At 33.6% G+C, this 13,529-nt stretch overlaps 1 protein-coding gene across 1 annotated transcript; it reads right to left on the minus strand.

The window, feature by feature from the left end:
- Nucleotides 1–2,526: 2,526 nt before the first annotated feature.
- On the minus strand, nt 2,527–8,097 carry LOC140800922 (DEAD-box ATP-dependent RNA helicase 7). Its single transcript, XM_073155857.1, has 14 exons — nt 7,498–8,097; nt 6,206–6,340; nt 5,988–6,128; nt 5,772–5,883; nt 5,416–5,486; nt 5,129–5,283; nt 4,938–5,049; nt 4,357–4,458; nt 4,209–4,269; nt 3,961–4,132; nt 3,760–3,856; nt 3,590–3,684; nt 3,206–3,339; nt 2,527–2,980 (listed from the first exon to the last, which is right to left on the minus strand). The coding sequence occupies exons 1-14, from the start codon at nt 8,017–8,019 to the stop codon at nt 2,727–2,729; spliced, it is 2,163 nt and encodes a 720-aa protein (XP_073011958.1). The 5' UTR covers nt 8,020–8,097; the 3' UTR covers nt 2,527–2,726.
- Between the last annotated feature and the right edge of the window lie 5,432 nt (nt 8,098–13,529).

A 13,529-nucleotide genomic window follows, 5' to 3' on the forward strand; every position in this document is an offset into this window, starting at 1 on the left:
CTCTGTTGGTGACTTAATTTCATTCATATATATATCTTTTAAAATATAGAATTTTTTTATAAATCGCACTCTATATTTTACTTGTTTATGAATGTCTTTTTAAGGATTTTGTATCTCGACCTCTTTTTTTCTCTATAATTTTTATTTAACAACTTAGATTAACTTAGATAGTACTAAAAAATAAATACTATATTATAATATATAAAATAATTTATAAATACCTAAATTACTATTCTTCATCCTCTTTTTTTCTTCTCAAAGAATAAGAAGAAAAGGAAAAGAAGAGAAAGGGGAGAGAGGAAGATGAGGAATGACGAAGACGGCGAGGATAGTGACGGCGATGGTAGAGGGATATAAAAAATAAGAGGAAATTATGAGAGTATTTTAGTAATTTGATCGATGTTTAGTTAGGCCAAAAATTTTGGGTGATTTATTTCGGTAAAAATAATTTGAGACATGGATATGTCAAAAACTCCAAAGTCCTAATATGTGTAAAATTATTAGAGTTGTATTGTATGCCACTTTGGTTACTTAGTACGTAGTTAGATCTTATCATCTTATCAACTTATAACAGAAATTATAAGTCTAATTCCTCCCATTAAGGTTGATATTAATAAAAAAAAAATTATTAGAGAGCTATATATGCAAGATTTAAGTTAGTTGTCAAATCTATATATTAGAGAAAATTAGTCCTTTTGTCTAGAGTTATATATACAAGATCCAACTTAATTGTTCAATTTATATATTTAGAAAAAGATATTTTATAAATCACATCGTATATTTTATCTATTTTGTGATTCACACTCCGTCTTTAATGATTTTGCAATCCAACCCTTTCATTTTTTTTATAATTCTTGTTTAACACCCTAACATTTTTTTTTGACTAAACCAAATTACTAACATACCATCATTACTCTTTTTTCTCATTTTTGCCGCTCCTTTGAGGAAGACATGAGTAATTTAGGTATTTATAAATTATTTTATATATTATAATAGAGTATTCTTTTGCTGGTACTATTTAAATTAATAGATGATGTTAAATGAGAATTATAAAAAAAAGTAGGGGTCGAGTTACAAAAACATTAAAGATGGAGTATAAATTACAAAATAAATAAATATAAAGTATGATTTGTAAAAAAATTAAAAAAAAGCTAGTCCTTTTATATAACTAATTATCCATGGGCATCATGAACTTATTAAAATTTTATTTGCTCTAGAAATAAATCTGCAACTCTAAGCAACTCTTTCTTTCTAACTCGAACTCGGTGTTCTTATGTTCGCAAAATCAATCAATTCATTATGAGATATTTTTTATAGTTTAGAAGGTCTATATATTATAAAAAAAATTAGAAGAGGTTTGTGAAAAATGAAGATAGTTCAAGAATGTAGGTATAATTATCCTTAAAACTAACTCAGAATTTTGTTGAGAAATTAAATATAAAATGGAGAGGTCAAATATTAAATATTCAGGATGCTAATGGTAATAAAAGTGAGACACATGGATTTTTAATAAGTTTACCTTCTTTATATCTTCGCACTATATCTTAGCGCTACTATTCTTTGATATGAGATCAACTAATTAAAATTAAGAGCTAACTAATTAATAATATATATCTAAGAAATGGCAACCATAAGCTGGAGGTAAGTAAAGAATAGTTTGGGAGAGAGAAACGAGAGCCTATCTTACAATATAATCACGTCCCATTTTGGCAAATTCGAAGCATATCCATCGATGACCGGTACGGGGCATGACGGTCGGCACTTGCCGTGCCAGCGGCGTATCGACATGTGGCACAAGGGGGTGCCGCATGGCACCCCTCCTAATAGCTTCGCCATCGACCTCATCGTCAAGCTCGTCGTTGTCGTTGCCACTCGCCGCCGCCGTCACCGTTCGCCGTTGCCGTCGCCATCGCCACTCGCCTGAGCTCGCGTCGAGTGCCCTAGGCCCAACGATGGTGGCACAGCCTGTGCCGACCGGCACGAAAAAGGAAAAAAAAATGTACCATTTTGGCCGTCGTCATCGCTGCTCGTCTGAGCTCGCGTCGAGTGCCCTAGCCCGAGGGAGAGAAAGAGAGAGAGGATCCCGATCCGCAACTTAAATTTTAACTAATAAATCCCCCCCTCGATCTCTTTCTTCCCCTCTACCCTCACCTTGTGTTTTTCCAAAGTCAATGTAGTAGTTCATGGATTTATTATAAGTCAAATTAACCTACAAGATTGACTTCCAAAACTAATCATGATCCCTTGTTGGAATGCTTCGGCGTCTCTATCGCATTAATGTGTATTTAGAAAATTCTACGGCTATTATATGTCAAATTGTAGATAACTTCCATCTCTTCTTCTAATTTTACAAAAAAAGCTAGAGAAATTCTGTTATCAAGGACTTACAACATATTAAGATACATATCCAATAAAATTGTGCCCAAACTCAGTCGCATAGGTATTCTCATATTAGAATCAAAATAACATTAGGTTAATTAAAACACCATTGAAATGGAGTTGTCATATACTTAAATAAAATGAGAATTTTCTGAGTCCTCAATATAAATATTTTTTCATTGCAGCTTTTAAGATCACTTTATCATAATATTGAAACCTGTTTAAATCTCACGTTACAACTCTTTACGAACTTGTTACAGGAACAAATAATATAAATCGTAGCCAAGTTTGGTGAATTATCACTCCAAAAATACTTCACTGTTTCGGGTTAAAATCATGTAACTACTTCAGTTCCACTTGTTAAATCTGTTTCCACCACTGCCGCCACCACCACGGCCTCTGCTAGAAAACCCTCTTCGGCCCGAACCACCGCTGCCACCTCTGCCACCGGAAAATCTGCTGCCGCCACTTTTACCACCAGAATAGCCGCCGCCACCAAACCTTCCTCGTCCACCTCCTCCTCCTCTTGCTTGATCTTTATCTTGCAACGGTGGCAAGCTTTTCACTACCTCTATGGTAACCATGTTGGCATTGTCTTGACCTGCAGGAAGGGGAAAATAAGTCAAGACCTTTGCACAGCAGCTTTAATCTTTTGAAACAAACCAACTTACGGAAAATATTGGCAGAAAGTTAATAAGTACTAATTAAACCGATACAGATCCGAGACATTAAGAGCTACACAATTGCAGATCATCCATATGTTGCAAGAAAACTAAATAAGCAAGAACTCAATTTTACGAGCATAATGGACTAGTAGCATGTATACCTTCAAGGAATGCAGCCACATCATCAGCAGGTACATCAAACACCGCACCCATTCCATCAGCAGTAAGAGATAGACCTTTGACCCCTTCAACTTTTTCATCAGGTATGAATCTTCTTAAGATACTAAAAGCAAACCTAAGTAACAAGTACCAGAACGAGTAAAATCAGATACATATAAAAATTCAGCAACATGGTAGAGGATCAATCATGTGACAACAAAGAAATTTGCTCATTAAAAAATGGTTTCAATAAGGAAATGCATTCAAGTCGGTGTTATCATCTGCACTGTGACAAATAGATACACTAACCATTAATCAAGTTCAGTATCCGATTTGTGGTAATTATAATGGATCAAACAGAAAGCAAGAAAAGATCATATTCTTACGATGGTGTGTAGATAGATTTTCCTGCCTGAAGAAGTAAAGTCACACAGTTCTCCATGGAAGAAAGCAGCGATCTCTTCTTGATGTCAGTGTATCCCTGGAAAAATTTGCAATTTACCGTAAGAACTACCACCTAACATTTATGAAGAGCTTAAGAGAAGAAAATTCATACCGCAGCCTTTGCAAGTGCTTTTGCAAGCAAATCCACAGGAGATAAACCAGAGGAGCTTAAGAGCTGCTCTGCTTGTGAGCGGAAAACTGGAACAACACTGCATCAAATACAAATGTATAGCTTAAATCCCATCATCTAAACTACATCAGGACTTGATTTTAATTACAAGTCAAAATAATCCATATAAATCAAATACCAAACCTGTCTGACACATTTGATATTGCATCTGCTGCTTCAGTACCAGCTGATTCAGCAACATCAGAAGGTTGGGGGGCAGAGATGTGCTCAAACTTGACACCTGACTCCCTTTCTATTCTAGAAATGCTATATGAATACTTGGGTTCATAAAGCAGTATAGCAACACCAGTATTGCCTGAAAGTTAATTTCAACACTTAGAAAGAAATGAACTAAAAGGATAATTACAAAGAAGTGGTAGTAATAAATATACCAGCTCTCCCAGTGCGTCCTGAACGATGGATATAAGCTTCAACATCACGTGGGGGCTCACACTGCAGATTTAATAAAATCATTAGCGCCTCTTTTTTTGGTAGAGTAAAGCTTTGATCCACGAAAATATTTTAGGAAACAAGGGATACCTGAATAATCAACTGGACATCATTAATATCCAAGCCACGTGCCGCCACATTTGTAGCAACTAAAGTTAGAAACCTTCCCGACCTGAATCCAGCAAGTATGACCTGCATAACATCAACTCCAAACATTCATAATGAAATTCAACTATGAAAAGATTGGAATAAAAATGAAGTGCTAAACCTATTTCTTCAGCATTACAGAAATAATCTCCTAATCTTTTGTCAACAACCTGATGTACTTTTCCAAAGCATCAAGCTAATATAAATCTAGGAAATATTGGCTCAAGAAACAGAAAAGCATTTCAATCAAATCAAGTACAGTCATCGTATCACCTTATAATCATGATCTTACAGTAAGTGGTTAAGGATGCAACATATAATTATATGCACATTTGTCACTTATGCCTAGCTGATATGAAACACTGGAATCACATACAACACAAACTGAAAAGGAAAAAATGGCTTGGTGAGAAATAGGTTGAATTAAAAAATATCATACACACTAGATTAAGCCAAGAATATCTAGCTCTAACATGAATGTGATCAATGAGATAGCATATGATCTTTGTCTTCAATTTACTTACTTCACGCTGGCTCTGCATTATGTCTCCATGTAATGCTCGTGCCCCGGGCAGCAATCCAGCAAGTTCTGATGCAGATTCCTTTGTCTCAGTGAAAATAATGGTTCGGCCTCCACTGAGTCAGTAAACACAGAGTTGTAAGAAACTAGATAAAAGAGTAAAGTAGTTATATGGTGTATATAGAAGATACCAACCGGCTATAACACCGAATAATATCTGGAATAAGCTGGGGCCTTGCTGCACGAGTGCAGGGCATGACAAGGTGTTTAACACTCGCACTGGCCTTCAACTTCTCATTACCAACAAGATCTGCAGTTTTCTTATCAGCTTTCAAGAACCTTGAAGAAATCTAGCAGTTTTTAGAAATGAATCAGAAAATATACAAAGAAAGAAACATAGAGATACATTTAAAAAAACCCTCAATGAAATTGCTAAAACTTATGACAGTTTCAACTTATGCATTAAAATATTCGTCAAACACCTTCTTCACCCAGAGGGGTAGTGTAGCACTGAAAAGAAGTGTCTGTACTTTGCTGACATCCTCAACTTTTCCTGCAAACACAAAAAGGACCTCCACTGAATAAGAGCCAGACATGTAAGTCATCCCTGAAATCCCCACTGAACAGACCATGCCAATGATACACAGAATCTATAACAAACTTAAATTTAGAAATGCAGAACTTAACAATCATAACAGTGAGAAACTATCCAACTAACTATGAGAAACTCAGACATCTTGTCATGGAATATTTATCTAAGCTTAATTAGCCTACAGTCTTTTTATAACTGTTAGAAGACCTATAAGACCATGTAAAAATTGTGTTAAAGAGAATATACCAAGGATAAGTTCAACATCATCAACAAAACCCATATTGAGCATCTCATCAGCTTCATCAAGAACACGAAACTTCAAAAATTTCAAGTCAAGACTCCCTCTTTCAATATGATCCTGTGCAGGATGAGTATGTGAGAAATCAGGAAAACAAATACAATAATTCAACTTCCAGAAAAATCTGAAAACATCAAAATCACAAAATACCAGAAAAAGATTACTTTTATTCGTCCAGGTGTTCCAACAACTATATCAACCCCTCTTTTAAGGGAAAGCTCTTGAGCACGATATGGAGACCCACCATACAAACAGCACGCAGATAGACCCATTGCTGCACCATAAAACTCAAAGTCTGCATGTACCTACAAGCAGTATAATATATTATATATGCACAAACAACTTGCAGATTAAGAATCAAATCAATTTGCCCAACATGTACCTGATTTGCCAGCTCCCTCGTTGGCAGAAGTACCAATACACTTGGAGGTCTTCCATAACCAGTCTTCCTAGATGCCTTATGCGGTCCATTTGTTAAAGACTCCAATATAGGCAGCACAAATGCTAAGGTTTTGCCCTGCCATTGAGAAAATGTTTAATGAACTAACGTTTTCACTCTAGTTAGAACAAGTAAAAATCTGACAGGTGAATAGGGTACACGAAGAAGTGAAATAAGAATTCAGTCAACGCAACTGTCCAGATTTCAAAAAATAACAAAGCAACAACATTGTAGTGAGAATTTGGAATCAAAAGAAGCCCAACAAGGCAAGATCACAAACTTTCAAGGCATAGATGACAACCTTTTGAAAGATGTTGCAAATAGTTTTAAAAAGGGGTAATATTTGAAGTTAGTCATAAATTAAACAAATGAAAAGGAGCCCATTTGCATCAAGGACGATAAGATATAATAGTAGTAAAAGGCTGAACTCATTATTTGCGTCAACAAGAGCCCCAGTAAAAGTAACTCCACAGAACTGGAAGATAGACAGAGAGAATGTTAAGCCCTCAAAAGTTAGCCAAACAGCATATCACATAAATCATAAGGTTTCTACAACAACTGAGGGATTTTAGGACAACATGTCAGGCAGCATCCACACAGACCTCAAAGTTTAAGAAAATCATCTCATTTAATTCTCAGATTCTCATTTCAAACCTCTGTTTAAAAGTTGCCTTTTTATGGGAAAAACTATATTATTTTATCACTGAAACTATCAAACATGCCTTTACAAGTTACAACAATCACACATGGAAGAATCATCTCGCAGTCAGGAAAATGATCACAAATGGTATAGGCTTATCAAATGACACCTACATGGATGCTTGATGTCACATATAACCATAAGCCTATTAATTGTACCATCTAAGTGACATACTTTACATATCAAAAAGTGCTATCCTCAATGGTTTTTCATGGATCTGTTAGGAAAGGTGGACTAACTCAGTAATCTCATTCCAATATTTCCAAATCTCTATTAGATCATCAAATTTATGGATGCACAAAGAAGTTCTCTAGGTCTCATCCTTGCACTCCTAAGAATCATCCAGAGCCGTTTCAAATGTCCCGCATTTCCTTAATTAACACTAACTAAAAGCACATAAAAGTAGCAGACAACGTACAAAACCACCAATATGACCTTTTCCCAACACAAAAGAAAAAGTGAAAAATGAGAAAATTAGCTTCTGGTAGCATTTTAATCAGTGGAATAAAAGCAAAAAAGCCAAAAGAGTTCATACCTGACCAGTTCGTGCTCGACCAACCAAATCAAACCCATCAAGAATAAGATCAAACGTCATAGATTGGATGGGGAACAGCGACTCAATCCCCTTCGACTTCAATTTCTCCCTTAGCATCTTCGAAATCCTAAATTTCGACACGGCACCCGGCCCCAGTTCAGCATCCTCGTCTCCGCTCGCCGTCACCTCCCCGTCCTCATCCGACACCTTCTCCTCCATCTGTGTCACCTTCGCCTTCTTCGCCGCCGCCACCGCCGGCGTCGCGATCTCTCCGGCATCAGAGCTGGTCTCGCTCCTCTCGTCGTCATCGGATGCCTTCCGTTTCTTACTTTTCTTGGACTTCTTCTCCGAGGGGGATTCGTCTATGTTCTCGATCTCACCTTCGTCGGACTTAGACTTCTTCTTCGTCTTCTTGCTCTTCTTGTCCTCCTCCATGGTCGGGGAATCGGGATTCTTGAGCTTCTTGGACTTCGATTTCTTAGATTCCTCGAGCTCGTGAGAGGATAGTAGGATAGAAGGCATGGTGGTGGAGCTTCTCCTGCGAGAGAAGGATGTGGGCGCTCTTAGCAGCAGGAGGAAAGAGGAGGAGTAGAGGGTTAGGGTTTAGATTTTTATATAGTTTGGTGTGGGAAGAAGAAACCCTAGCGGTCGGCACGTGACGCCAACTAGGAATGGTAACGTGGCACTCAGAGGATCAACGGGTCGGATTGTAGACGGATCCGGTATGCGGATGAATACACTTTTATCTCGGCTATAGATAAAAATCTAGCCAAGTTTTTTTTTTTTACCAAAATGGGCATCATCCGAATTTTTTTTACCATAGGAGGCTTGTTTTGCCGAGGCCGGCTGCCATCAGTGCAATGTCATAAATTAATAATAAAATTGCTGAACTTTAATAGGAGGTAAATTTTTTTGTCACTCTCTTTTTCTCTCGATCCAAATTAACAAAAATTATTCTCCGTTGGGCGTAAAATCTCGACAAGGGGGCAATTTCTTACAAACTCAAGCAAAAGATTAGAAAGTTCGGCTTACTTTAGTGGTTATGTAAAATATTTAACTAACAATATTTAAACACCTAAACTATTAAAATATACGTAGGGATACTTTATTTTTAACTTCCTAAACTGTTATCATTTTTCATTATAACCCTTTGAACTCTTTTTTAGTACATAGTAACTCTATGAACTATTAAAAATACCTCACCTCTTCGATGCCAAAGACGAAATTGAAAAAATAACTAAATTGTCCTCTATCTATATTGGTATATTGTAATTTTTTTTTTTTAAATTTCTTCATTGTCCTCATGCCCACATTGCCTTTCTTCCTCTTCTCCTTCTGTTCCGAGCACCTCATGGCCAACTGGCCCGCTGCTGGCAAACACCACGCTCTTCAATATCAACACCATCAATAAGTCATGGCTCATCACTCCTACCGAAGACTATGACGAATAAAAGAAACTCATCTCCACTAACCTCATCCCCTCCTACCTCTCTTTGACTAGGAGTGTCCATTCGTAGTGACCAATCCATTTTCAAAATACCAAGAGAAATTTCAAGTTGTTATTTCCAAATAAAAAAATTAGTTCCGTTCAATGGTACTATTCCAGATATTTAAGCATGAATATTATTCAATGCTATATTAGATTTAGAAAAAATGATATGCTTACTATTATCGACTACAAATCCACAATTAATATAATTAAATCAATTATATATAGAAGGACTAACATTAATTAAACTGAAATAAATAATAAAACGTCAAAAAATTATTTCAGTTCTAATCATAAAAGTTGTTGTATAATAATTTATTTCTTCGTTAGGAAGAAATAAATTGAATTAAAAAAATTAATTCACTTAATAAATTAAACTCGCAATTAAATGTGGTAAAATTAGCCTTCATAATTTATTCAAAAGAATAAACATAATTGTAACTTAAAAATATTACAAAGTCCTTATTAACAAAATGGCAATTACAAATAAAGTTAGTAAAATTGATAATGACCAATTATTATGAGCCGACGTTATATAGTTTAGTTTTTTTTATTATATATGAAAAATATATAATAAACTTCCTTTGGGTCTATCATTATATATGGATGCATATAAAATTATACATAATATATTGAAAGTACTTTATTTCTTACCAATTTCTTAATAATTAGAAATAAAATTATAATAATTTGTCCAAAAATGGAATAGTAACCCACTCAAATTGCAGCCCCAAAAAATATTGTTCAAACCTGACATGCATAGCCAAATAAAAAAAAAATCAACAATTCTACTCCTAACTTTGCCAAATGAACTTATGTGACATGCATGCATAACAAAAAAAAATATTTTCTCCTTCAAAATTACGACTAAAATTATAAAAAAATATTTATACATAAAAAATTGCATCTGAAGTTCAATTTATTAAAATTATTATATTTTATATAAATTTATGATGGCTTTGATACCAAATGATAGATTGTAAAACATAATCATAATGTGTTTAGTAATTATAACACAAACAATTCAGAATCTATAAATTTAAATAAAATAGCAAAATATAAATTAAATCTTATAGTTTGGAAGTGACGATATTGTTAAGCAAAAGCGTAAATACTAATCTTCAAGTGCAGTTTTTGATTTAGATAAATTTAGCTTTGTAATAGAGTTTGTCTTAAGATTAGAGCTACCTTCATCATAGTTTTTTAGAATGTCAATTACTGTTGCAATTGAGATTCTATTAATGAAATCGAATCTTGATGTCACAGCGCAAATATGCACTAGAAATTATTAAAGATACAAGGCTTTTGGTTGATGCCTCAACTGACACTCCAATGGAGAAAGAGCTAAAACTTTTAGATAAATGAGAATTGCTTAAAGATCCAGATAACTATAGGAGACTAGTTGATCACTTGATATATTTGATTGTCTTAAAGCTAGATATTACATATTTGGCTTATATATTAAGTCGATTTACGCATCAACCAAGGAATCAGCATATGAAAGCGAATCTTCGAGTGGTTTGATACTTTAAGGGTGCACTAGGCTTAGGATTATTTTTTTCTTTCATAATAACTTAAAATTACGTGCTTATTGTGACTCGAATTGGGCGGAGTGTCTATTTACTAGACGCTCCACCATCGAGTATTATATCTTTCTTATACCCTCTTTAATATTATAGAGATCAAAGTGATAAAAAATAGTAACTTTATTAGTAGCTGAAGTAGAATACCGAGCCATGATCGAAGCTTGTTGTGAACTAACATGATTGCGATGTTTTGTTGAAAAACTTAAAGCCTTCTATATCTTGAACATGATTTCTTATATTGTGATAACAAAGCAGCTTTGTATTTCAGCTAATCTAGTTTTCCATGAGCATATTAGGCATATTAAGATGGATTATCACTTCATTCAGGATAAAATTCAAGATGGCTCAATAGTGGCTAGACATGTTGGTTCAACAGATCAATTGGCAAATTTATTAACCAAACCTTTGAGCAAATAAAATTTCATATCTATGGTTCGCAAGTTGGGTGTGTTGGATATTTACTCTCCAACTTGAGGGGGAGTGTTGAAAATTAGTTAATTTGTTTTGTAAATTATTACGTATAGTTGTAACTATTTTAGTTAGACTAAACCAATTATAATTTAATTGACCTATTATGTAGCCAAGTTGTTGAGAGTTGTTAGATATTATTTCTAACAACTCTATATGTAAGTGATCAATTAAAGATAATCTATTGATTTATTTTTCACTTCTCTATCTTTTTCAACATGTGTAGCATGTTTTTTCATGACTATCTCTATATCTGCATTACCCTTAAATATAGTTATAATATGCTCCTCCATGATCATCTATACATTTGTCTTTTTATCCATACATACGGATTTAGAAGACTCTTTAAAATCAACTTTTGCATGTTTTTCTGTTGTTATCTCTAAATATGTCATTTCATCTACAAATGCATATATACATGCTACTATAAATACAACTCTATAACCTATAATTTTTTTCTCTATTTTAACTATGTAATGGTGCTAACGCAACTATTAAGTCTCATCCACTATGATAGATACTAGGAGCGGTTGTGATAGCTACAACACTACATTAGTTATTGATGTCTAATGCATTGGCTAACAATTAGTTGTAATATGTTAATACACATATAATGTATTGCCTTCATCGATGTTTTACCACTACTGTTACTCTATGTCGTTAGTGTACGGTAATATGGTGAATATTTAATATAATGTAAACCTACCTAAAATTTCAAGCAAATTAGTATAAGATAAATTTTTCAAAAAAAATTTAAAAAAATTAAAAGAAATATGTCATAACCTCAATAATATGGTCAAATGCTATTTACGAGTAGAAAAATTAAGTCTTATGTGATCCTCAAATATCAATATACTATAAGGATCATAATAACCTATAGATATCGCTACTGATGCTACATTCACTAGCCTGACACTTTGGTGCTCACATATTACGATATACTTCATGTGGCAAGCTTGTCAATCATAAGTATTCTTTCTATATTTATTAATAGAATATAGATTATATTATGTATCACATAATGTTAGAATTTTTTCTCAGCCCAAACTAGCACAACTACAATATGGAAAATATTACTATACGATATTAAAATAGATGAGCGGTGCTACCCTTATCTTCTATATGTGGCTATTATTATGCATATAACAGAGAATTCAATTAGTGCGTATATGACTTATATATCAACTAAAGATAGTAATTATTATGATTATAAATATAGTAGAATTTTTTTTTAAAAATAAAATATTTCTTAAGTACACATGTTACAAGTTACTATTAGAATTATTATTGGTCTAGTTTATCACGACAGAACCATAACATATATGGAGCAAGATTGTACTCGTATCATGGATAACACAACCATATGGCTCAAAGAGCATTAGCTAGCCGAGCAAGCTAAGCTAGTTCGACTAGCTTACACTCAACCTGGTGCTCATCATCGACCTGATTAGTAACAATCTAAGAAAGAATTGAATATTCTTTAGGTTTGCTCGTATATATTATATAGTCTCTTCATTAGTTAAATCTAACATTATCTATATAAAGAGGATAAAAATAAATAAATTCACACATTGCTATATATATTAGTTTTTTATAATACTAATTGTAGCAAAATTAGTGGGCTTGCCATCTGTGGTGCATTATCGATTTTTATGACATAGCTCTTAGTAAATTGTTTCACTAACTACTCTGCTGTTATATAACATTATTCTTTAATATCTTATATTTTAACACTTTCCCTCACTTTTAGCTAAGATAATTTGATGGACCAAAAAAGTGGATTTAATTTAAATTGGTGGACTTTTATATTTTTTAAGCAAATATGGACATTATATGATTTGAACCCATAATCTCTAGTTCTGATATTATGCTAACTCACCAACTACTCTAAACGCTTAAACTATTAGAGAGTTATGGTCTTTAATATTTTATATTCTAATAGTGACACTCATCTAGCTAATCATGCTAGCACACTCGAAATCACGTAAACATAACAAATATAATTTTGTTTCTCTAAATTTTCTTTCTTCTCTCCCTCTTACCTTTACGAGCATACTACCATCACCGTTGAGGTCGCACTTTCTCTTGCTCTCTATTTAATGTGTAGGACTTTTTTTTTCTCACTATTGTAGCATGTATATATGAGGAAATAAAACCTAAAGATATAAGATTTAGTTTTTTTTCTATTTTCTAATAGGACTTCGATATTAAAAGGGCTAAGGAGAAGTACATTATTATCTGTATTATTGTTATTATTATTATTATTTGGTTATTAAATTATTCATACTCTTTACTATAGCAAAAGTAAGAGAGAATATACCATCATTCCAGTCTAATCGTGATAGTAATAAGCAAAATCTCTTTATATTTTTCACAGATATGTGTTTTTGTTAATACTTTAACACCAATCTATAATAATTAATTCTCTTGATGAAAGGATCAAATGACTAAAGATACATTTAAGAATCTTCTTATTTGGTTCGTTCGAA

The sequence above is a fragment of the Typha latifolia genome, chromosome 14 (genome assembly GCF_019914945.1).
Source record: "Typha latifolia isolate L0001 chromosome 14, TyphaL0001v2, whole genome shotgun sequence".
Taxonomy (NCBI): Eukaryota; Viridiplantae; Streptophyta; class Magnoliopsida; order Poales; family Typhaceae; genus Typha; species Typha latifolia.

Coding starts and splice junctions, on each gene's coding strand:
- LOC140800922 (XM_073155857.1), bottom strand. CDS start 8,019: ATGCCTTCTATCCTACTATCCTCTCACGAGCTCGAGGAATCTAAGAAA. Junction 6,129..6,205: donor CGAGGGAGCTGGCAAATCAG/GTACATGTTGGG, acceptor TACTGCTTGTAG/GTACATGCAGACTTTGAGTT. Junction 4,459..4,937: donor TAATGCAGAGCCAGCGTGAA/GTAAGTAAATTG, acceptor GATGTTATGCAG/GTCATACTTGCTGGATTCAG.